At 31.2% G+C, this 26,218-nt stretch overlaps 1 protein-coding gene across 1 annotated transcript; it reads right to left on the bottom strand.

Moving 5' to 3' along the window:
- Positions 1-139: 139 nt before the first annotated feature.
- On the bottom strand, positions 140-26,122 carry LOC132743617 (uncharacterized). Its single transcript, XM_060732155.1, has 10 exons — positions 26,083-26,122; positions 24,114-24,461; positions 21,494-21,569; positions 15,976-16,106; positions 15,163-15,246; positions 11,971-12,086; positions 11,217-11,478; positions 10,816-10,940; positions 9,512-9,955; positions 140-638 (listed from the first exon to the last, which is right to left on the bottom strand). Exons 1-10 carry the CDS (start codon positions 26,120-26,122, stop codon positions 597-599), a joined length of 1,668 nt encoding a protein of 555 aa, XP_060588138.1. The 3' UTR covers positions 140-596.
- Between the last annotated feature and the right edge of the window lie 96 nt (positions 26,123-26,218).

Consider the following 26,218-nt stretch of genomic DNA (forward strand, 5'->3'; position numbering starts at 1 on the left):
ATTTAAGGAATTTAAATACATAATAAATTGTTTCTTGACAGAGATTAAATCACATATCAAAGTTTGAAGCGTGTTGCATGTATTATCTGATTTAATCTCAAGGAATCTCAAGGAATAAAAAAAGAAAAAAAAAACAGAATAAGAATCAAAAGTTTACTTTAATTAGCTTGTCTGCGAGGTCACAATTGTTCTACAATAACATTCATGGCACTTTTTCTACACCAATATCAGTTTTATAGGATTATTCTTGCATATCAGACGGGATTATGTACTGTTTACACCGGTGCTAGAAGAACCTGCCACACCCCAACCCCGTGCAGAGCTTCGTTCCCGCAATAAACCCAGTTACCCATGAGCTAGACATTACGGTATGTGCGTGTAGCCGATGAAAGATCCTTTTAAACCTATATGGACTGTTTAATTGTATCATTAGCTAAGATGTTGACATTTCTTAAATAAAAGTCAGTGGTATATGAGTTTGTGTACGTGACCTTAATTACAGGAATATATGTTTGCTACCATACACGCACTTGCTCCAAAATTTAAAAGCATGAATCATCTCCTTCAAGCTTTTGTTTTTATGCTTCAATTTGTTTCTATTCTTCACTTGTACCATCTGATTCCTGATCTGTTTGTCCCTGAAAGAAATCAAAACAAAGGTTCAATGTTAAAACATCTTTTTTTCAAATCCCCTCTATAACTTATTGAAAATTCGAGGTTTTAAAATTTAATCCCCTTCCACAAAGCTGGGAATTTTAGGAATGGCCTCCGATTGTCAGTTCCTCAATCCATCCGTCTCTCCGCACTCACAGAACAAAAATTATGTGGCTAGAGGGACACTACGTAACTGCTCTTTCTCTTTGATGTGATTCATGCTTTTATGTGGATATTTTCTTTTGTGTGGCTAAAAAGAACGACAGAGAGAACAATAGAGTAGCCCCATTATTACTCTCCTGTTAGAACGTCCGTCTTTCCGTCCGTAACATTTTCGTGTCCGCTCCATAACTTTTAAACTACTGAATCATGTGATGAGCAAGTGAGTCTATGATATGCATGGCACAACATCAAGGTCATGGTTGGTTAAAGATCAAGAATTACACATTCATGTCCGCTGCGGAAGTTGATTTAGCATTAGACTGCCTTGTTATATTTAGTTTAAACTAGATGACGCTTCAACCAGATTTACGATATCAACATAAGTATTGTCATCAATTTGTATCTACGATATTTATTTGAAGATTGTTAGTATATTTGGCATTCGGAAGTTGTTTAACTTTTTATTTTCTAAATTGCAGCATGAATAACTCTATGTATATGTTAGTGTTCATCCGTGCTGTTCTTCAGAAATTAGAAACTTCGACGGGAGCGATAGCGACAGGAGAATGTTTCTAATTTCTGTAGAACAGCTACAAATGAATTCTAACATCAATAAAAATCACTTTTAATATTACGTCACTACCAGTCTGCTGTATTAAACAGTGTTTTAATTTGACCTTATAAATATGCATGTTTTACGTTACTATGCATGTACCCCTGTGTTTCAGATGGGAAATATGGAGGACGGCATAATATGGCTGATGCGATTAAATTGAAACATTTACTTTCGACAAACATTTTTGATGAATTGGACAATTGATTTTCATTAGCTAATATCAGATAATGATCTATACATGTATACACTTACTGTCATGTGTTAAGACGAGGTCACGAAACGTATTTTCAAAAAAAAAAACAAAAAAAAAACATTATGCCTACTTTCACTTTCTGTCTAAAGTGACTACAAATTAATTAAGACCTTTTCCTACATTCGTAACAAAAAATAGTAATTGACATTTTGTATTGGTTTTTACTTTTACATGTACAGTATCTTTTTCGCCACGGCGTGGATTTTAATCTGAACTGCATGTATATCCTTTATCAATAAATGCAAAGTTAATGTTGGTTGACCTTTTGACGTGATTTTTACCTAATAAATATTCAAAAGCTGCCCACGAAAGGGCATGTGCAAAATTATGCAAATTACTATTTTTACAAACCACCATCGACTATGAATTGTATTTGATATAGTAGCGACTTTTGTTCATAGATCTATGAAAATTAACGCACACAATTTTTATGAAATACAGCGCTTTCATTGGATGACAAATAAAATTGGACACTAATGGTTATGTATGACACTTTTCAATCATGTGATGCTTTGTAAATATTTGTAAAGTTTTTTTTATTTGATTTGATCCATTCTTGTTTGAATATTTTGATCATTGAAAAACAAACAATATCTTTCTCCCCGAGGAATCCTATTTCTACTCAATCTACTAGTTTGGATTTTTAGAGAAAGGCCATTCATTCTTAATCTACAAAAATAAAATCTAAAACGCCTAGGTAGTATATTTAAATAACATTCATTTTCAAAGCAAGATTCAACATTCCTATATATATGTTACAAGGAATGTGTGTGACCAGGGATTTCACATAATCCCTGAAATGTAGGGATTTTATGTAATCCCCATCTACATAAATTCTGTCAGGGAATACATGTAAACTTTATGTTGTAATAATAATAATTGTTATAAAACAAAGATGCTGTTTGCATAAAACTTTTGTTGTTAATAATTAAAGATGATGGTCATTGAATGTAACAATTTCATCGCTAATCAACATGATCTGTATCAGCAATCGAGTCAGGGAATTTGTGTGAAAATGAAATAATAGTTTAGGAATTTCATGTCATCCCTAGCGAAATCAAGGATTACACGTATTCCCTATAATCACTAGGGATTACGTGAATTCCCCGACTTGGTTAGAGATTACGTGAAATCCCTGGTTACACACATTCCCTGTAACATATATACAATTCAATATGATCGCACATAAGTTGTTATTTTCACTTTTTTTCTTCGTTTGTTGTGTTATCATTACCTATTTCACTTTTTATAAGTGTAGTTATGTAATTATTTCATGTTAGTAACTAGTGTAATTTTACGTGTTGTTACATTATATTATACTTTACTTTAACAATTTACAGGAAAGAAATCTACATAAGTCTTTGACTTTATATAATGTTGTTGTATCATAGTTGTATATGTTTGCATTATATGAGATAAATACTGTTTAAACCAAAAAGTAAAATCAAACTTTAAAAAAAGCAAACTATTATATATAGATTAGCCGATGATAATTTAGAATTCCTTTCCCCTGCTTAGCGAATCCTTTGAAATTTACAACTGACGTTTATTATTTTGTAACTTTCTATATATTCGTTAACTTGTTTAAGTTTAAAAATGTATGTGTGCTAATGGCCAAAGATAATCTTCATTGTCGATTTGCCAATAAACTTACTTGAAAGTTGTTTAAAATATGATATACAGTAGATCTATGTTAGTAATATATGATGAAAATTCATGTTATGTCAGAAAAATGTTACTGTGAACCATAAATCGCTCTTCAAAAATTATGTGTTTGTTTTGTTTAACAGTTTACCGAATGTTTCTACGGTGGCACAAAGGTGCGTTTTTATTTATCTCCTGCGCACAAGATGCTATGTCTTGGGAACGAGATAGTATCTCGTGCGCACGGATTGATTATCTTGTGGCTACGACTTAGTAACTCGTCGCCACGAAATAGTATCTCGTGCGCACGACTATGTAGTGATGCCAGCACAATTATGTGTTTAGAATTGAGTACCGCTCAAGCCAGTGGTAGGGGGCGTGAGGGATGTTGCACATATTCATTATCCCTCATGTACAGTCTCAATCAAACCGAGTCTGCAATTCTCTTGTAATTTTGTTGTGATTAATGCTTCCGAGGGATACTTTGTTTCCAGATTATTATACTTCACAACAGCAGGTACCAAGTCCTGTTGTGACAGCTGTAAAATTTTGCCCCGTACTTCACTTCAGTCAATTCTCTTGTAATTTTGTTGTGATTAATGTTTCCGAGGGATCACTTTGTTTCCAGATTTTTGATTATCTCGTGGCCACGAATTAGTATCTCGTGCTCACGACATACCTTATCTCGTGCGCACCACTTAATTATCTCGTGGCCATGACTAAGTAACTTGTGGCCACGACATAGAATCTTGTGCGCTCGAGATGAATAAAAACACACACACATCACACACATCACACCTCTGTGCCACCATATGTTTTCTGACAGTGTTCAAAATTATTGATCAAAACCAATAATCCAACCAAAATATATACTACGTTTTCCTGTAACATTATTTCAAATATCTTTAAGTACAAAAAGGGTAAATTTCATAAGACCAACAAAATAAATAAAATGTTATTTAACTTAAAATGGTTAGTATAGGTGTTTACAAGTTAGCATTTACATAAATTAAACTGGTCAAGAACGGCGCAGTCATTCGACCTATTTAATTTGGTAAATTCTTACTAATGAACCAATTAAGTTTTACTAGACCGATTAACAACTAGCTATGATGGCTAGTTTTCTTTGCGTCTTCCTAGGCGAAGATACGATTATATGCTCACTTATCGAGTATACATACGCCGACACGAAGTCATGATACATTTCACAGGCAAAATAACGATAATTTTTATAAAAATTATATAATTGAACAAATATAACACATATGACACACAGCTTTATACTAAGCTGAAGACAATAAAGGTCTGATACATAGAGAATAGCATGTTTTTCTATTTAACCATGTAACACATAATAACTGTCAAAATAACAAAATAATCAACTTTTAAATAGCGAATTTCGTTAAAAAGGGGGATTTTTGTTCAAAGAAATAATTCTTGAAAACAAATTCCTCCGCCCCTGAAACTTAGAATTTGTAATTGGCGGCCATTTTTTCTTACGACTCGGATAAAAGATACAACAGAATGTAGGCCTAATACGATAACATTCTTACCTTTAATTTAAACATCGATCCAAAAATCCGCTTAGAATCACATAAACTAATCTTTTATACTGCAATTTTTGTCTTGAATTGTCAAATTCAGAAGTTCACGATAATTTCAATCAAAGAAAAGTCAAATCGGCAATCAAACACAAGCTACACAAACATGCGTCTTATTTTTTAAACGAAACAATTTGTTCACTTATTAAATAATAATCCGGCGAAATAAAGTAAACATTTACAAGTTCTCAAAGAAAATCGTCTAGCCTGTTTGTTATGATTACATGTATAGTATGACGTGAACATCGATGATGTCATTTGCAATATAAATTATGACGTCACTTCATTTAGTTGGTGCTAAAACTAATCGCTATCTAATTCATTCGTAATTGAAATCAAAATAATAAATAAATAAATTTCGCATATTGATTTAAGACTTGTAAGGGTATGAGATTACATTGTAACATTGTAGACTTCATATGCTGATGAAAATGAGAATATAAGCAATTGAAAAAGTCCGTTAAAATGGGCGGGGCTAATTTTTGATATCAGGTTACTGACGTGATATCAAAAATAATTATCAGGCAAGTGTTATCGGGCAGTTACCATAGCAGTTGCATGATACAAATAATTATAGCCTCTGACACATGTCAAGTACAGAGTGTATAAGTAGATAGAAAAATCCTTGTTACATTGTACGTTAAAGTAAGAACCGAGAATGCTGATGAGGAGTGTACCTGTTTCAGACAAGAGGTAAAGGATCACGGTCTTACCGTTATCAAAATTTTAAGAACGTTATTTACCGGTGAATAAATTCATTCTGTGCTTTACTTGTTTTCATCTTACGCCAATGGTATCAAATGTACAAAATGTGTCAAGAGCAACAATCTCAAAGATGTTTATAGGATAGGAATAGAACATTTTATTATAGAATTTTTTATTTCCGGTGTTTACGAACATGATTACACATAAATTGATCTAGGTATCACCAATAGCACATTTTGACGCACGCAGGCCTAAGTACGTGATATTGTACATAGTTAAAAGTTCTTCCTAAATATGGTCAAAAGACTCCTCCATATCAACCAGTTGATGACGTATAAGCCTTTGGGCGGCGTGGAACATTTAATCACTGTGCTGCGCCACTATTGACCTTTCTAATTTTTTAAATACTTACTAATGAACACTACTCGATACTCAACTTATATGTCAATTACTCTTGACGTGGTATAGGCACTATTTTATTATTTTATTATAATGTGAAACACATTTTACAAAATAACAAAAGAATTTATTTTTTTTAGCTGATTCATAATGTCAACAACTGTTTTCATAAGTTAGTATGACCATAACTAGTAAGTTTTAACATTAAAAATTTGGTATTTTCAAAAAAATACTACTAGTTGGTGATTTTACCAGGCAATTGGCTTATATTAACAGTTTTAAATGAAAATTTATGTTCAAAGAAGTTCTAAATTACCACTTAAAACATATATAGATATACTATTCTTGAGATATAGATACTCGTTTGTTGCAAAGTATGAACATTCATGGAACATTGAAAATGTGAAGGTTCGTTTTGGTTTAATCAGTTAACAACGGCAAAGGTAAAGGAAATCTACCACAAATGTCCCCGAAGAAGAAGTTAAATGAAATTTGATATTGATCTATCAAAATTGTGTAAATTTTAGGATATCCGCAGATGTGTTTTAAGGCGGTAAACATGAAAATCTTAATGTGACGCGTTCGTTCCATTCCACAAAACGCGAGAAGAAGAATGAGCGCTTTACTATAATCAATAAGGGACACTTTTAGTTTATGAAAATATGAAATAAGTAAAACATAATTTAAACTTTGATTTAAAAATTGAGGAATTAAAAAGATTATTTGCTTCATGGTCAAAAGACTAATCTCTCCATAAGGAAAATTAGTAGTTATAAAGTCTTTGGCCTTGGCAAAATTGAACCACCATTTATTAAGCATTCCTAATCCACCTACTGAAAAAATCAATAAAATTCAAAGTTTATTTTACAAATTTTTATGGAATGATGGTATAGATAAAGTTAAAAGAAATATTATTACTCAAGATTATAAATTCGGTGGCCTTAAAATGGTAGAATTGAGCTGTTTTATGAATAGTTTAAAATTGACTTGGTTAAGACGTATTGTTTATAATGACAATAAATATAGTCAGTTGGTAGAAAGTACTTTGCCTTGTATACATAATATTTTTAAGTATGGAACTGATTTCATAAAAACAAAACTAAGTTGTGATATAAATCCTTTTTGGAAAGATGATATGAAAATTTATAGAAGTCTTTCTTTGAAGGTTTAGCCAAAACAAGTAAAGATCTTTACTCTATTAATTTATGGTACAACCCTGGCATAAAAGTTAGAAATTCTTGTGTTCATCTAACTAGATGGATTAATGGAGGAATCCTATTCTTAGGTGATTTGATCAGTCAGACAGGTGATTTTTATTCATTCAATGAATTTGTTGAAATATATAACATAAGAAGCAACTTTCTAGAATATAGGGGGATTATTAGAGCACTGAATGAGTTTTTAGAAAGAATTCATGCCAGAGATCTACCTAAGGGATATAAGTATAATGTACATATTCCTCAAACACTAGGCATAATTCTTCATGATAAAAAAGGTTGCCAACAGATTTATAAAACTATGATTGAAACCGGACAATATCCTAACTCTCTTTGAAATGGAAAAATGATTTAACAGAGGCTGTAGAAACTGAGTTTCAATTTAATTCAATATATCAATTTAATTCAATATATGAATTACCATATAAATTTACAAAGGATTCAAAATTAATCTGGTTCCAGTTTAGACTGAACCACAGAATACTTGCCACAAAATATTTGTTGGAAAAAAAAGAACATTGTAAATAACGATATATGCACTTTTTGTAAATCTGAGAGTGAAACTCTTATTCATCTTTTCTATGATTGTGAAATTGTCAAAAACTTTTGGAGAATATTACAAAATTATGTCAAAGATAAATGCAATATTACTGGTGATGATTGGAATGTTACTGACATTCTTTTTGGTAATACAAAATATGACAAAGTCATAAATGGTTTGATTTTAAATGGAAAACATTACATTTACTATTGTAGAGTTAAACAAATAAGGCCTTCTATTGCTAATTTTAAAACTCAAATATATGCCAGATATACAGTTGAAAAATACATAGCTAAACAGAATCAAACATATGAATTGTTTCAGAAATCATGGCAGAAATACAAAAACCTAGCAAATTTTGAATAGTGTTTGTGTATTCTGTGTATTAATGAAGGTTTAAGTCATGTATTATTATTCTACAACTTTGCACTTCACTGCTGCGGCACCGGGAGACACCACCAAAAATCTAAAATTCCCTATTATTTGAAATTTCAGATTTGAATCTGAGATAGAAATCCATCTAGTAGATTTTACCGAACCCTTTTTATTTTCTCCATTTTTTATATCCTTTTTCTTTGAAAAGAATATTTATCCCATAGGTACAAATTTAATATATTGGTTAATACAGGTTCAATTGAAATCAATGTATTTGTACTGATTAATATGGTTTCATATGAAATTACTGTATTTGTGTTGATTGATATGGCTTCATTTGAAACTATTGTATTCGAACTGATTAATATAATCTCATTCAAAACTGTTGTATTTGTACTGATTAATATTGCTTCATCCAAAACTACTGTATTTGCACTGATTAAAATTGCTTCATTTAAAATTATTATATGTGTACTGATTAATGTGGCTTCAATTGAAATGTATTTGTACTGATTAATGTGGTACTGGTACTGATTAATATAGTTTCGGGTGAAACTATTATATTGGTACTGATTAATATTGCTTCTGTCGAGACTGTTTTGTTGTTTGTTGTTTTTTTTTTGACTGATTAATAGGGCTTCACTTGAAACTTGTGTATTTGAACTAATTATATAGTTTTCATAGGAGACTATTATACTTGTACTGATTAATACTATTCATTTGAGAATATTTGTTTTTATACTGATAAATATAGCTTCATTTTGAAACTAGTGTATTTGTACTGATTAATCTGACTTCATCTGAACATAGTGTATTTGTACTAATTAATATGGCTATATTTGAAACTATTGTATGTGTACTGATTAATTTGGCTTTAATTGAGTTTATTGAATTTGTATTGACTATGTACTTTGATACATGATTACAGTCAAACCTGTGATCAGGGTCGCACGGAGGAGAAATATAACATTTCCTATATAGACAAGAAGAGGTCTTTATCAAGAGAATCCTTTATCTGTTAAGCACTGTAGTGTTAGTTAGGGTGGCTTTTGTCATGAAAATGAATAATTAGTTGGGTGGTTTGGACACAGTTTTGACTGTTTATTGATTGCCAATACATTATATTGACCAACAAATATTTCTGTTACATATGTTTTGTACAATATGGGAAATAAAATGTTAATTACAAAAAAAGAGTAAAACATAATTTAAGGATAATATACATCAACAAATTGTTTTAGAATATTCAAACGTCTGAAATGAATGTCAATGACTTTTGTATTTTTTTCTCCAATGAAAATGAACGATCTATCATGATCATAAGTTCAAAATAAGAATACTCACATCTTTTTGATCATCTCCAGGTTCATGTTCAAGCCTCCTCTCATAGATATTGATATCATTGCTAGAATTTTCATTACTGCTATCTACCGATGTTACATCAAAATTTTCTGATTCATTATGTTGTGGTGGGCCATCATCATCGTTCTTGAAATCGAATCCAGTGGAGCTAGTAGAAAAAGTATGTCTTCGCGATTGCAGATGAGTCTCGTTACTCTTGTTTAGTTGTTCATTCTCTGGTAAATCAGCTCCCGATACTAATAGTTTCTTTTCTTTTCTAGCAGCAGTTATTTTATTATAAATAATACGCTCCTGTTTTTCTAATTTTTCTAAACATTCATTCTGTTTAGTATCTTTTAGCGAATTCTTGAAGGCGTTGTAACATTTGTAGTTGGTTTTTACTCTATCTAAAATTTGTCGAGTCTTCTGCGTTTTCTTGTTTTCATCCTTAAATGTCATTAATTAATACATGAATTTGCAAATTGGTTGAAACAGAACGGATCTTTAGATGCATGTCAAATTCTTAACACAAAGATGCAAACGAATCTAGAGAATAATACTATATACAGAAATTCGAGCTATCGACACCGTAGCATGACGCTTTAGACCATAAAGCGAAACAAATGAAATCCTGACGCAGTGGTCAGGGGTGATATGTACTGTCAATGCACTCATATCTAGAAATCTATTTTTATTAATATGTTAGCTATCAAAATCGGATTATATAGCTGACTTGTTAGATATGATTTACCTACATTATAACTGTGTAATTATCTTGTAATACTTATTTTATTTCATGTCCAATACTATGAGATTACCATAGATTGTCGAGTACAATTCTATTGGACGAGTGAAGTACACAGCTGTACAGTTACGTGCCTCGTTCGGTATACGAAGCATTGTGCACAGCTGTGTATTGGTATTGTACTGAACAATGTATTGAACTCTTTTTCAAACAACAAATTTTTAACATTTTGACAGAACTTTATAATTTTGTTCACACAAGGTTTTGCTTTTTGTAAACTTGGAATATCAAAACGAGACTGAACAGAATATTATATAGACTTAATTTCTTTTACACTCGTAAAATAGAAATAGGATTCAATAAATGATTCATATTTAGATATATTATACACGGAATTTCATAGGTTACGTCAGAGACATTGATAACATGTCTACATCTCTGGTTACGTTTATCTACTGTATGTATAAAATACAGACGAATATATTTTTTGTTATATTTGATTAGTATCTGCTGGTACGAATGTTAAACTATAAACAGCGGGGTTTATAGGGGGGAAATGTACCTTGATATCTTGCAGGACAGATTGATCGAACACATCATTTTCCTCCAGCTTATCTAATACAAGAACCGGATCAAGGCAGTTTATCATGTCTGATCTACTCGTTTGCAAAACACGTCTTACAAAATCTGTAACGGAAAAGAACAAAACATTTCATTAGTTATAATTGATGATAAAGGTACTGTAACAAGAAGGTTGGCACTAATTTATGGATCCACCTGAGTCAAATCACTAAATTTCATTCAAAGACATATTTATTCTTTAAAAAATCGATTGAATCCAAACAATTCAACAATTAATCGAACTATTACTGACTTTAACCTTCTGACTAAGTTTGGTGAAGATGTTTCAGATGTTTAGTTTTACAGCAAGTTGCATTCTGTCACTATACAACTGTGACATACCTCGGAGTTCTTCTATGTCAAAACAGTTTTCTATATGCTTTGGTTCTATTCTGAATGCTTTTGAATGGCGTGGTCGGTCAAGAGAATTTGTTGCAAAAGACCGTGGTGACCTATTTACGTCATTAAGAAGATGATGTGGTAATGCATCAACGCTACTGAACGTAGCTTGTGATCCTTTCTCATACTTGGAAAGATTCAATGTTGAATTTGAATTTTGGTTTGGAGAAATAAACGGTACATTTTCTGGTACATTTTCTGACGACTGAAAATAAAAAAAATCATAAGCGTGAGACATATAAGTGTAAAACAAGTAATATTAGTAATACATGTATCTGTATACAATATTTTTCTATATTTGCTACTTAACTGACATATATTGAATGATGTAAGTGCTCCTTCTTAACCTGCTTAACTGACTCGATATTAAATGATAAGTACATTAACCCTTAGTACTATTGCCAAGAGGGTATCAACTTGTATCTTCACCGCTAATTTGTTAAGAAAGAAGCTTCAAAATAAACACTTAAAAGTAAGGTTACTAACATTGACAAACATAAGCTGACAAAACTATTTACTAATAGATAAGATTATCATAACAATGTTAATCTCCAGTTTCTATTTACGTTATTGTTATCTTTAAAATCTTTGATAAGTCAATGACACATAGTGAAAATCTGACTTCAATATATTGCTTCTTCATGCTTCAATTTTATTTGAAAAACTTATTACATGTATATATAAAGAAGATATTTACCACACTTGACTCTTCTTCACCATGACTTTCTATTGCTTCAATTGTTGTTAAATGTGTCAGAAGAGAGTTATTTGTGTCTTCTGCTGCTGCGTTAGATCTTTTACATGCCCTTACAACTTAACGAACAATAAACTAATTTGATAAAATTATATCGAATCCGTGTTAAAATGATTAAAAACTGTGTGCATGTGAATCATCATCATCATGTATAGGTTAGTGTGTAATAATACGTATTAACAAAAATAATTGGTCAAGCCTGCCGCAGGCAGGCGACCAATTATTTTTGTTAATGCGTATTATTAAACATTAACCTATTTAATGATCAACATTATTTTTTCAACCAAAAACAAGGTATTTCTCTATATCACCAATAGCTCCGCCATTTCGCTCTACATTATGTCTACACCTTGTCAAGTTTCTAACATGTAACATTTAGATAAGCTGAATAAATAGCCCTTTCAACATATAACCAGGCACATGTTGTACTAAAATGTCACAGTTTATACCTTTATCTACAATAAGACTATCATGTTAATATAAAATATCTGGAAAAAAGACAGTGAGGAAAACGATGCAATTAGGTAAAAACAATGGAGTTAACGAAATGTGAACATCCTTTCAAATAAATGGAAAATGTGAGAAAAATTGTATCATTTTATTCTTGATATTAAGGATTGTTAATGCAGTTCATTCCTATCAAGTGAAAGAAAATAATGTTTTGGTTACAATACTTTTTCTGGAAAATATAAAGTTTAAAACTGTCAGCAATTTATAACAGAAGTTTTTTTCCTTAGAGTTAAAAGGATATAAAAAGTTACCATATGTAAACATTTGTCTCTGCATGCCCCACATGTATTATCTATGTAATAAATTAATTGATTGTATCCTCACATTTAGAAAAATCTGACCTTGCCTATTTTTTTTACGTTGGCATTGTTTTGCTAACCTAGATATTTTACAATTCAGAGTGCAAACCACACCTCTAACTCCTCACATAATATAATGCATTATTTAAAATTGTTATATTGGTTAGACGACAGAATAAGTAAATTTTATTTAGTTAGTACACATTAACCAAAGTTTGACTCAGCAGAAATTTGAAAAATACTACTATGTGATTGGATTAAAATGATGTTGATCATTAAAACTCCAAACAATCAATACAAGCCATAAATATACATGTATAAAGAAAGTATGTAAATAATATCATTAACTTTTACATATCAAGATATTGATCAAATTAAAAGATAAAGAGTTTTGTAAAGATCAATAAGGAATTTCTACATGTTAAATATCTAAATCAAGATAGTGTAGTTTCACACAATGAAAATAAATCAAGTTATCCCTGGGATGGGGCCAATTTTGATCTCAGGAATCCAAAAACTGTATAATGCATATCGTCTCATTATAAGTCATTTTTTCTGCCAAAATGTTTTAATTTTTTCTATCAGTATTTGAAACGAAAGTTTGTTATTCATACATGATGACTAAGTGTGACCTTGATCTGAAGGACAAATCTGCGCTTTGCCCATTGTCTTATTATGGATGATATTTCTGCCTATTAGTTGTCATTTCCTTAGATAAGACCGTACACGAAAACTGTTAACAGACGGACGAATGGACGACCAGGTGCATTATTCAGGCGTTTAAAAAAAAGAAAGCTTAGCGTTCAACTGTAAAAGATTGAATATAAGCAAGCAACATGTCTTAAATTATTAAATAAGCTCTTTTGATAAAACCTTTGATAATTTTAGAGAAGGCATCAGAAAAATTACTATGGCAGCTTATAACCACATTTCAAAAGAAAAAAAAAATAGGCTTATTTATACCTAGTCGGAAATGAGATTTTTAAAATCACAATTAAATTTTAAAATTAAATCTGAATTATTATGGTAAAACATTAACGTAATTTATGATAGCGAAGTTTGACTATTTTAAATAGATATTGAGTTCATTAAAATCATACAGAAGACACCATGCCAAAGCTAATGAACTGAGAAATGCATTCCCCATACTCTGGTGCATTGCAGATCATATCCAATGTGGACAGTTAACGATATTTAAATCAAAATCATTATTTTATTATAGATTGTAGTTACTGTTCTTGTTAATGACAGACATCTTTAAATCTCAAAGAGATGTAATAAATGTTTGAAGAGTGTTTTTTTTTATATAATTTAAGTTCACTTTGAAATATTCTAGAAACCATTTGATCAAAATAAGGATTATATATATTAGATATCAGTATTCCCCTTGTTATGCCCCATATCGGTTATCTATACAAAAGACGAAAGGGGCTAGGAGCCTTGCACACTTCGTCAGAGTTCCAAATTGTATGTTTTAATATTAGAATTCATTACATAAGCCTTCTTTGATTTACATGAAAGAAATTAACTTTCTGTTGCAAATGTTTTCTTTCAATTAAAGACTATAATTTAGCATTCATAAGTTTGTGCTATAATGAAATGTCAAATGTACGGTAAAGAAATCGTAAGTACTAACGGACGAAGCTTGAAAATTATATCTAATATTTCACTCGAGTACTTTAATGACCTGAAGAGATGTTTGCACGTTCTTTCATAAACGATTTAACAATATCTATCTAATGGCATGCGCTTTAATGACTGTCAGACAAATTAAGGAAAAAATACTGGTAGTACAAGAATGAAACGGGCTTAATATGGACTTTTATCTTATTTCGGAATCCAAAACAATTATATTTTGATAACTTTTATTTTATTTTCAACAAAACAAATTAATAAAACTTATTTTAGGTACCGCAAGGTAATACTACATAGCAAAATATCTTAGCGCTGGGAATTGCAGTTTTTAAACGAAAGATTTACGTGTCTTTATGAATAAAGTGACCATATGGGCGGAACTTTAGACCTGTCCCAGGGATATGATTTATAAATCTTATGTAGAGTAACAAATGCGATGCTACATGCCAAAAGTGGGATTTTTGTTTCAAAAAATTTGGATAAGTAAATGGTTGACACACAGTTTTCAAAAACATTGATATATAGGTTACAATAATAAAGAAAAAATAAAGCATAGTTGAATTTTTGTAATGATGATATAATATAACAAATTTACTTTAGACGTAAAGACATGAATACTTATTAAGTCTATCATTTATCTGCTTACTAACTATGGGCATTTCTTGTCGTATTTTATACTAGAATGACTCACCTCTGACAACAAATATCACTGTCGATATTAACACTAAGGTGGAAACTACTGCATATACTATCAAAACAGTTGAACTGCCACCATCTGAAGAGGAAGCAAGAGCATCAATAGAAATTGGTTTGTTTAATATCCACAAAATTAACACAGTTACTTTATTATTGATTGACACATACCAACTATATATATATGAGATAAGTAGGACAAGTAGGTAGGTCAGACGATATGAAGTCTAATATTCATCCTTCAGACCCCTTGTATTCGTAGTGTCATTAAATTTCCAACAGTTTATTCATTTCATCAAGCATCTTCCATACTCAGGTTTTAACTCTGATGATATGGTTTAGTAAAAACATATACATTGTATAAGTAAAAATATAAATGGTGATCGGTATCAAAAAGAGAAATTTCATATGGCGGCAATCAATTTAATAAAGACAAGATTAATAAAAAGTCTTATGTAGAAAATTATAATTAAAAAGGACGATTTTCGTAGCCACGTTGTGCTTGATACTGGCCCACTCTGAAAAAATAAATGATTGGCCACATTACTGCTTTAATCCAATGAAAACCCTTGATTCAAGTGTTAGGGGAAATAAAACTATATTTAAGAATGGTAAAAGTTTTAAAACAGCAAGAAACGTTTAAATGTTTCCACTGATGCTGTCATTAATAAAAACATTAAAAACACGACAAGTTATTAGAATAAGTTTATTTATCATGTCACAGTTCATGCTAAGTAAAATTGAAAACAAATCTTACCTAAATCGGATGTGTTTTAACAGAAACATTGATAAATGAGTTTAATTTTATTACCTTGACTTGACGGTTGTGTTACAGATACATTTGCAGATGATACTAACACAGTTGTCTGATGTTTAGTTCTTGTAAACTGGCTTGTCGTTGTAGTGAAAGTCGATGACGGCATTCGAACAGACGATGTTCTGCTGATAATAAAATGTGATAAGTTAGATTTCATTTTGACATTTCTTATAAATCTAATATTTGAACATTCAAGATAATTGTTTATACCTATAACACATAGAAGCAATAGAAAGAGGCCGAAAAAAACCTGTCTAAGTTTATACTTTATTCAAGTATTCATTTCAGTTAAACTGTTAATGACTATTTACCTCCTACTACGGGAAAATGTAAAATCAAATATTCTTCTAATTTGTCATATTCATAAACCAGCCGCTATCGCATTAAACAATAGTTGGTTTCGCGGAAAAACCAGCTCTAAAATCTCTAAACATTTATGAGACCTATAAGTATAACTAGAAAAATATCATTATAACAATTATATATAAATGCAAACTTTAATCACTTCATTTTTTATTTAACATTCTGGCAAATTTGACTGAATTAAACAAGTAAAAAGTTCCATTTTAATATTGATAAAGCACAACCCTCTTTTGTAAATTAAAAATGTCATGGCCTCTTAAACAAAGGAGCTAAACTCAAATCCCTTCATGTATCTCTGGCATTGTACTTTTAAATTTAGCCAACGAGGCGCTTGTTACATGATTTTCACATGACATTTTAATTTAAGCACTCTACATGTTGTATGTAAAAGCTTTAAGATTTTTTTTGTTTACAGTATATATATTTTTGTTTACAGTATATATATTCACATTTTAATGCTGTAATTTAATGACTTTTTTAAGGTAATAATATTTTATATCAAATAACACTAAGTAACAAAATTTTTAACATATATTTCCGTTACTGTGCATGGTTTTCATATGACAGTAGCAGACATGTCTGTCAGGAACTAAGTTTAATTGGACAAAAAGCTCATAGGAACTTCTAATGAATAATAAAGTGCTCAATTAGTGAAAAATTTGAGATTATGTTGGATTCGATATAAGATACTAAAACAATACTGTCTATTTCAAAAGTCTTTCGAGCATCATTTGCTACACATTGAATGTATAATCAGTGATCACAATCGTCGCCTCGTGTTGAAATCAGGGTCATAAGACAGTTCAAAAGTCACTCAACCGGAAAAGCAATTAAATATGCCTAAGGAGTTGAGGTACTGATTAATCTTGTAACATTACATTTAAATTGCATATAAGAAGTAAAAGAAAACCAACTGCATCCATAAAATGGGAAAACATATTTAATGACAATGAAATAGATTGGAAACCAATATTTAATATACCTTTTAAGTCTACAATCGACACCAATCTTCGTACATGTAGTTTTCAATACAAATTTTTAATGCGTTTAGTCCCAACAAATAAATATCTTTTTAAATGCAAATTATCATCTAGCAATTTGTGTGATTTTTGTTCTATGGAGATAATATATATTGAACATTTAATATGGGAATGTCAATTAACACAAGTTTTCTGGAATAAAATTCAAACATTTTTATTCTCTAAAGGTTATGAAATACCTCTAAACTTAAGACAGGTGTGTTTCGGTATATTAAGTAAACATAACACGGTAAATTTTATCATAATTCTGTGTAAATACTTCATATTTAAAATGAAATATAGCAAAAATATACCCACTTTTGAAAAATTAATGCCATTTCTCATTTACAGGATTAGAATTGAAAAAGAAATATCATTAATACAAGACAATCTACAAAATTTTGAAGAAAAAATGGTCAAATTTCAATGAAACTTAACTTTTACAGACCCAAAACCACACAATTTAGACATATAATTTATGCATATGCAAATAGAAAAGGAAACGATCTTCAATTCTTAACTCCGTTTAGTCCGTTCCTTATATTTTCTCCATTTTTTTTTTAAAATATATTTTTTTTACTAAGTATTAGCTTTGTAAAATATCATTATGAATGTAATTTTTTTCAACTATCTTTTAATAGGGACATAACTAATCTTTATCTTTTCTCTCTCTTTTTTTCCTCCTCATTCTTCATTTATCTTTCCTTTCTTTATACACTTTCTTTTCTCTTTTTCATACTTACTATGCACTTTATAGTACTATCAGTTTTTCTTAGCACTCATTTTCTTCTGTCAAAATCTTTTATAAAAAGATCTTAACATACTTGTCATAATCTGATAACATTGATTTGACATTATTTTTTATGTATTCATTACATGTACTATGATTTGAATGTTTGTATATTATGATTGAAAAATAAAAGAGAAAAAAAGAAGTAAAAGAAAAGTAGTTCGGACAAACTTTAAAAATTAGAATCGTTAAAGGGTCATAACTCTGACAAAAATCATTGAACAGGCAAAGACGACGATATGCACAGTCAGACTTTTTACTGATCATTTCTGTAAAGTTTGAATGAAATTGCACCACTTGTTTTTTGGAGAAGTATTGCAGGTTTTGTGATTTTTTTTGTGTGTGACGGACAGACAGACAAACGGCAGAGAAGCGATCAATCCTGTATTAGTTCATTAAAATTACATCAGTAGTGTTCGGAAAAACTTTAAAAACATAAAAATCATTAAAAAGGACCTAACTCTGAAAAGAATAATTAAACTAAAAAATGCCGTTGACATGCACAAAAATACTTGGTAATGATCATTTCTATAAAATTTGGATGACATTGCACCAGTAGTTTTTTGAAGAGAAATCTGAACAAGTTTTGTGGCGTAAAGAGAACGGGCTTTCTTCCGAGCTTATGTGCGATCTTATTTGATCTCGAAAACACAATAAGCAACATATTATCATCTCATAAACAACCTTTTCCCCCTTAAGTTTTGTCTGTACGGAATGAGACCATGCCACTTAAGATTATGTGGATTGATAGATGACGGATGAGTGATCCCTGTATGTCTCCACTACTCTTTCGCAGGCGACATAAAAATCATTTCAAAATTAAACGAAAAAATGGTGCGGATATTAAACCTTCAAGGGTCGTGATCGTTCGTTACTTTCCGGTTTTCTGACAATTAGATATTCATATCGACAACAAAGAGACACTGGAGCTTTGGAGGGGATGTAATACTAGAGCTCGAAAAGATTACATTTACTGCTATTTTACTCGTCTAAAAAGCGGCTTTTGCATATCGTTTAGAAAAATAGTCATTCGATTAAAGTTTTACGAAAACATATTGGACGTAGAATTGTAGGAAATATTCAAAATGGTATAGTTAGATTGGAATATCTTAAGAACACTCCTTAGGGAAACATTGAAAATGATGTAAGCTATGTTTGGTTTAGCTTGTTCATGGAAGGTAATGGTTAATGAAAACTGTCAACTACACTCTTGCACCGGCTTAAAGGGAATGGAACATTTAAATCTTTAGCATACCTATCACAGAATGTAATAATAACCCTTGCACATAAGTCAAGAACCAGAACAGTGGCAAAACCTGAATTTTTCTTATAATAAAATGAAAAAGCCTTTAGAGTGAAGGTCTGTCAAAACGTCATTTTTCTTTGATTACAAAATTTGAAAGTTTGGCCCTAAATGTAATAAACATGACTTTAAAAGCATTCAAATCGTTAAATCATATTCACTTCAGGCTGTATGATGATGATGTTGTCTAACACGTCATTTGGTCCAATTGATAATAATATTCTTGCATAAAATTTTATAATTGATGGTCAAGGATACTTAAAGGTCAATGTACTCTTTAGTTAAGTCACATGGATGTTTTGTCCGAAGTGTTGCTACGACCAAATATAAATCAAATATGTATATTAATAACAAAATGTTCGCCTCATTAATGAAAATTTAGCAATTTGCATTGACTGTAAAATTCAAGGTCATTTTAAGGTCAAGATCATTGTTGACTTTTACGATTTCATCCAAAGTGGTGATTTGTTTAAATTGAATTAAGATCAGTCAATTATTAAAACAATTATGGCAATTTTAGCAAATAAAAGTTAGTCTTAATTGTCAAGGCGAGTTAAAGGTCAATGTCATACCTAAACTGCTCACCTTGATAATTGTATCAATTGTATCAAGTTGTGTCAAATACTTCCATCAATAGAATAAGTGATGGCTTATTTCAGAAACCAATCAATAATGTTACCATAGAGATCAATGCCATGAAAAGAAGGGGGGGCAAAATTTAAGAAATAAAAACTAGGGGCAAAGGGGAAGATACTTACCATAGACAAGAAAACAATAAGTGACACAAGCAAAAGTGTCACCAAAATAGTATGAAACAACAAAGACATACATCTGAGGAACACAGAGGGGCACCGCCTTGGAACGGTCAGCAGCACAAGCTTTGCTGGGGAGTTTAAACCGGTTAATGTTGCACCAAACCTCACTCTTAGCCCCACCATGTTCCTATAAACGGGACAGTGTTAATAAAATGAATCCCCGCCGAGTAAAATTCTATCAGGTGTTATGGTTACAAAAGGTTAAATAAATATAACACCGAAATGATTATGTAGAAACATATAAAAGTAAACCCAATGACCATAAGAAAAGTACTCAATGTCCTAAAGGAAGACAGAGCAACAAGAAAATCACCTACAAAGGCCCGACGAAGCAAGACAGAGGACGAACATTAAGGCAATTTAGTCCCAACGGGATTTAAGAACTGTCAATCATAGAGTTTTCCACTTGGTCCGTCAGCTGTAATCAAAAGAGAAAAGCGTAGCGTCCAACTGTAAATGGGTTGAACACTAAGCATGCGGTATGTCTTAAAATAGTAGGGTCATGACCCCTTTTAATAAAGCGTTTAATAATTTTAGTAAAGACAACAGAAAAATTCAATGACCCAAGATCTTACGAAATTTGTAAACAACATCCACGTAAAAATTTAAGGCTGGCTAATCCCTTGCCGCAGAAGTGTTTTTAGATCACTATTGAATTTTGAAATTAAATCAAAAATACGATTGTAAAATTTTGTGAAATATTTAAGTCCAGTTAAATAAAGTATAAATACATCGACGAATAACAAAATAATGGACAATTTTAGCGAGTTGAATAATTTGAAATTAAAGTTCAATGTCATTTTAGTTGAAGTCGAACATGAGAAAACTGTTGCTCAACGTGATAATTTTTATTATTCGTTTTTTACATTTTACAAATGTTGTATGGTATGAAAGACATGTAATTAAGACAATTTAAAGGATATGTAGGACTGATACATAAAGACGGATAGAAGAGAGTACATAAAAAAACTCGATTCTATGTAAATAAACTTCTTAAAATTCTTTCCACTACTTAATTATTACAAGTAGACACTAAATGAGGGACGTAATAAAATGAAATTCAACTGGGTATATATACATGTATTCAACAGCTGTGTAAGAACACAATTCAAATCTTATCTATGGCAGCAACAGTTAATTACCTTTCAATCATTTATAGTCTACGAATATTTATTTGTTTAGTACGTGTAATTTAAATGATATTGATACTATTGATACTTACCTGGTATGGAGAGGCACACATTCTGACACCGAGTTGTTGTATTTGTAAAATCCATCTTCACATTCACACGTGTAATCTTGAAATAAAAATGATATGTTAAAATATGAAGAAGAAAAAATTCCTTCATAACAATTACTAGGTTTAATTAAATAGTGTTTGATTATAATTTACAAACTGCACGAATTTCTCATAATTTGGTAGTATGCGATGTCACTTTCTGGTGACTGTACCGGACAATAAAAATGTTCAACAACTTGTTTTCTTTTCACATACTGTTACACTTAAAATATTACGTTATGTCTTAATTGCATATGTATGTTACTGTTTATTTCAAAATATATCAATAAAGTAAATCGTGTTGGTCCAATGTTTCCTTAACACGTGTTAATTTATATGTCAATAATTGTTTTGTCATTGTCATTGCCATTGTAAAACTTTGAAAGACAACGGTAATGATCATTAATGGTTATCACCGCAATAAACTAAGAACATACAGGTTGTATAAGATGTGGTGTTAAGCTATTAATATACCGGTGTCAGAAAGAGTATGTCCATTTTGTATTGAGACAGAAATGTTTTTTACAATGTCTTTTATACTGTCAAATACGTGACGTCATTTATGAGAAAGCTCAATTTGTAGATGATGGTTTTTAAGATATGTCTGATATTGATAAAATTGTGTTCATGTTCTCCAACCCAGACATGGTTAGAATTCTTGCAAAATCCAGAAAAAATAAGTACACGGAAATCGCGACACTAGTTATGCTTTATATTCAAAAGTACATGAAAAGCTACACGAAATATGCAGTGAAGGGAACACGAATATTCAAGAATATTTCGAAAACCCGGTCGTGACGTTGCAACAAACCTACGGAATACAATAACACAACTTTCGGAGCTCATCCGTCCAATATAGTTAGGCAGTATATGTTGGAATGCAAATAGAACCACTTTCATGGATGAGATGAAATAGATGAAACATGTCAAAGACAAACATCAAACAATGGATAAAGTAAAGAAAAACTGCAAACAAAAATATTTAAAAGTGTCTGAATAACAAATAAAATCAAAACACTAGACAACAGAGTCTGGGAATTAGAATGTCAATTCACTACTTACACAGAAATAACCAATAGAAGAACTATAATGGATTATGAATATATATGAAAGAAAGAAGAAACAGCATAGAAATCATCAAGCAAAATATGATTGTAAGCGCAGAAATAGAAAATAAATTTAAAAACATAGAAACGAGGTCAATGGAGAAAACGTAATATTTCATGGAATTGAAGAGAAAGGGAAAAATGAGAATCGGCATGAACTTATTGAACATGTTTCCGAAAAACACCTAAAATGGATGATACTACAGAAGATAACAACCGTGAAAAAGAAAAAATACAATTATCAAAGGGAGGCAATATGGGAAAAGGAGCTTCAATGAGAAGCACGAGAGGCTAGGAAACATCTTACCCGGATTTGAGGTCAAAGATAAAGAAAACATAGGCAAACATTTTCTTGACGGGGGGATATATGGCGACATAAAATGAATAACTTTAAAATAAAAAATTTTTCGTGAAAAAAAACATTTTTTTCAGAAAAAAAATTTGCGTGTTTTAAAAAATTTTAACAGCATTTTATTCCTGGGCTATTTAATAACTAAAATTACACGTGTCATTTCAGAAATTTGACCAATTGTTAGGGGGGTGGTATTGGTATTTTTCACCCGGATCAGGCAGTAAGCCATTGAATTAAGAACGGTAGCCCCCCTTTTTTCCGGGGAGGCTGTCAACATGGTCAAGCAGTTCACAGTACCATTTTTGTTTAAATTTTCGAAAAATTAATTTCTGTACATGCCAGAAGAGGTTCAGGCGAATGCCCGAAAAAAGTTTTCAGAACAATCACAAGAAAGGCCTGAAATTTTCGAAACAACCCCGGTCCCCCGTTTCAAAGTTCAACGTTTAACCTTACCTACTGAGCTTACCGGACGGCTATGAAAGACAACGATAATGATCGAGTATATTTGTACCTGTTAATCCTACCTTTGTTTTCTTGTCGCGGGAGACATAGTGGCACACCTATACATGTATAATATTTCGCATTTTGATTAGACCACAGATTTTTTATTTTTGTAAAGGAAAGGTCATAAGACGCTGATTAGGTCTAAAAATACTAATCAACTCCACTTTTTTAATTTTAAGATTAAATTTAATTTAGTACTATATAAAAATGTGTCATTTCTATCCACTGTATACAAAAAAATCTTCTTTTTGCCTAATTTGTCAAGTATGTCTTAAATTTGGTCATGTATTGGTAATTTCTTAATTGTTATATAAGATACTGTAGATTTCGCACTTTGATATCATTGCTTGTTGATCAATAAGTCGATCAACCTTGATTTCTGAATTACCTACCAGTTATTACATATATCTCCGTAAGTAACCGACTTCTTTATCACATATGATGATGAGAGACAAATGATCATTATTATAATTTAGAGTTCGAGATCAACTATCGTGGAGAAATTTGCCTAGCCCGAACCAGCGACCACTGGGTAAGTAATTCGATGCTGTCCCTATTTAGTGAACAGACTAAGAAAGATAGAACACAAAATCTAACATACTTAATAGCATCCTTTCGGATGGCCCACACCTTCCAATTTTGCAGTCATAATTTTTGTAACTACATCCGTCAGTTGGGTGATCATCCGGATCTGAGATGGGGAAATAGCCATTTTCCGAATCACATCTACATAACCGGTCACTAATTTCACTTGATGACTTTAGACACTCTATTTTATGGGTGTCATGTGTGCAAATGTTTCTTTTCACTTCTGGACATTCTGAATATGTTGCAGATGATTTATTTTGATTGTGATTATAACGGTTATTGTTGTAACATAGCACACAAAACACATCAGGCTTCTCAACTCTAACTTGATTCTTTATAAAACTCAACACTGGTTCTTCACCTATTGATATAAAGTCAAATTAGGTATTCTATGATAAAAGCCCAATAAGAAAGAAAATAATTTATTGGAACAGAACAAATACTATCACGAAATGAAATAATTTGTCTCAATCTTTACTTCGCTTTTATTAAATAAAATAAAATTTTTGATTATCGTTTAACCTGTTTAGCAAGATAAAATAACCCATTTTAAAATTAGTTTCCAATATATATATATTAATTTGTTGTTTTATTTAGAACAATGTTATCTAGAATGTTGAATCAATTGTTTTTATTTAGATACAACAAATTACTTAGAGTGTTTAGTTAATAATTGTAATATCATGTGATATATAAAAGCATCTATATGAATATTACATATTGGAGAAGAAATAAACTGTTTTTCCTACAAATTTTGCAAAATTTTTAACATCCTCGACGTAAGTTATCTTTGCAATAAACATGCCCTTGTGGAATTTTTAAATTTGGGGAGTCTAGTCCTTAAACAAAAGTATTTTGATCAGCTTTACAGTTTTTAAATATGCCCGTAATTCCATTTTGAAGTCAAAAGGTGGGCAATATTTCCTGGTCTAGAGCTTGCAATTTGGGGATGTTTGCCCGTTGATAATTTGGGCCTTTAAACAATATTTACAAAAACTAATTCGGGGTAAAATTTCCTTACATCATCTTTTGGTTTAAAATGCGGGAAAAGTACAAAGGAAAAAGAACCGAAAAGTTTTTTTAGGATTTTTAAAAAAAAATTTTGGAAAATGTAATCAGTTAGTTTTATCGTTAAAATTTTACCCTTTCGTGCTCATCGAGGGCAAAAGGAACCCCGGGAAAGCCCCGAGGAAAAAAAATATTTAAAACCCACTAAACATGTACGTTACAAGGTTATTTCACGGGAAAACAAAAAGACAGACAGAGAAAACAGCTGCAAGAAAAGTGCGCATTGTGATTTTGCGCATCACTTAGCTTTGCCACTTCTGTTATTAAATTAAACTTCAACAAAGTTCATCAGGATAATACCATATCACATGCCTTAGCTATGATATAAGTCCATTTTGTTTCTAAATTAGATATAACGTATATCATATAAGAATCCTTTTCATGCCATTCCATAACAGCAACATTCTAAAATGATGTTTTACAGTATTAAAGGAAGTTGCCCGCTAGACAGTGAATGAGGTAGGTAATTTATTAAGCTTTAATTCGTCATCAGTTTTTTTATTTACTTGCTTTTAAGGTTAATTAGATGTTTGCCTGGAGTAAACCCAACATTTTTGTTGATTTTAAAAAGAGGGAGCGCATGCGAATTGCGTCGTAGCTGCTCTGCATGCACAAACAATCTTCCCGTTTATGTATGAAGACGGTTGTGATTGGTAAATGGATCAGTGGCTATAATGTTACAAAAAAGGTGTGCTTCGGTGAAATTGTCTAAAGGCCCGTACAGCTCGTTTCACAAAATATGATGAGCAAGATCAACAAGTGCAGCGTTCAATGAACACAACCCACACACGACCCAGCAACACAGGACCATCGACAAGGAGCTAAAGATCTTTTACGTTGCGATGTGCACTGAAGTCAGGTCCTCATTGACAGCGCTTCCGCAAATAAATCAGTCATGGTTCATTTTTAGTTACTTATAGTATCTTTAGGTCCTAATTCGCCCATCTTCGTCATGTTTATCTGTCTCTGTCCGTTTAGTAATCTTTAAGTGTTGTTGCTTTTGGGTACTGTGGGGCTGCGTTCGTGAACGTTTCTTTCCCTTGTTGATCT

This window comes from Ruditapes philippinarum, unplaced genomic scaffold (genome assembly GCF_026571515.1).
Source record: "Ruditapes philippinarum isolate M1 unplaced genomic scaffold, ASM2657151v2 ctg966_1_1_1_1, whole genome shotgun sequence".
In the NCBI taxonomy this organism is placed as follows: Eukaryota; Metazoa; Mollusca; class Bivalvia; order Venerida; family Veneridae; genus Ruditapes; species Ruditapes philippinarum.

Bases quoted from the DNA above. Each gene is read 5' to 3' on its own strand.
- LOC132743617 (XM_060732155.1), bottom strand. From the start codon at position 26,122: ATGACGAAGATGGGCGAATTAGGACCTAAAGATACTATAA. The intron at 16,107-21,493 runs GTAAGTATCAAT...TTTTATTATCAG, and splicing joins TGTGTGCCTCTCCATACCAG to CAGAACATCGTCTGTTCGAA. The intron at 12,087-15,162 runs GTGAGTCATTCT...TTGTTCGTTAAG, and splicing joins AGTGATATTTGTTGTCAGAG to TTGTAAGGGCATGTAAAAGA.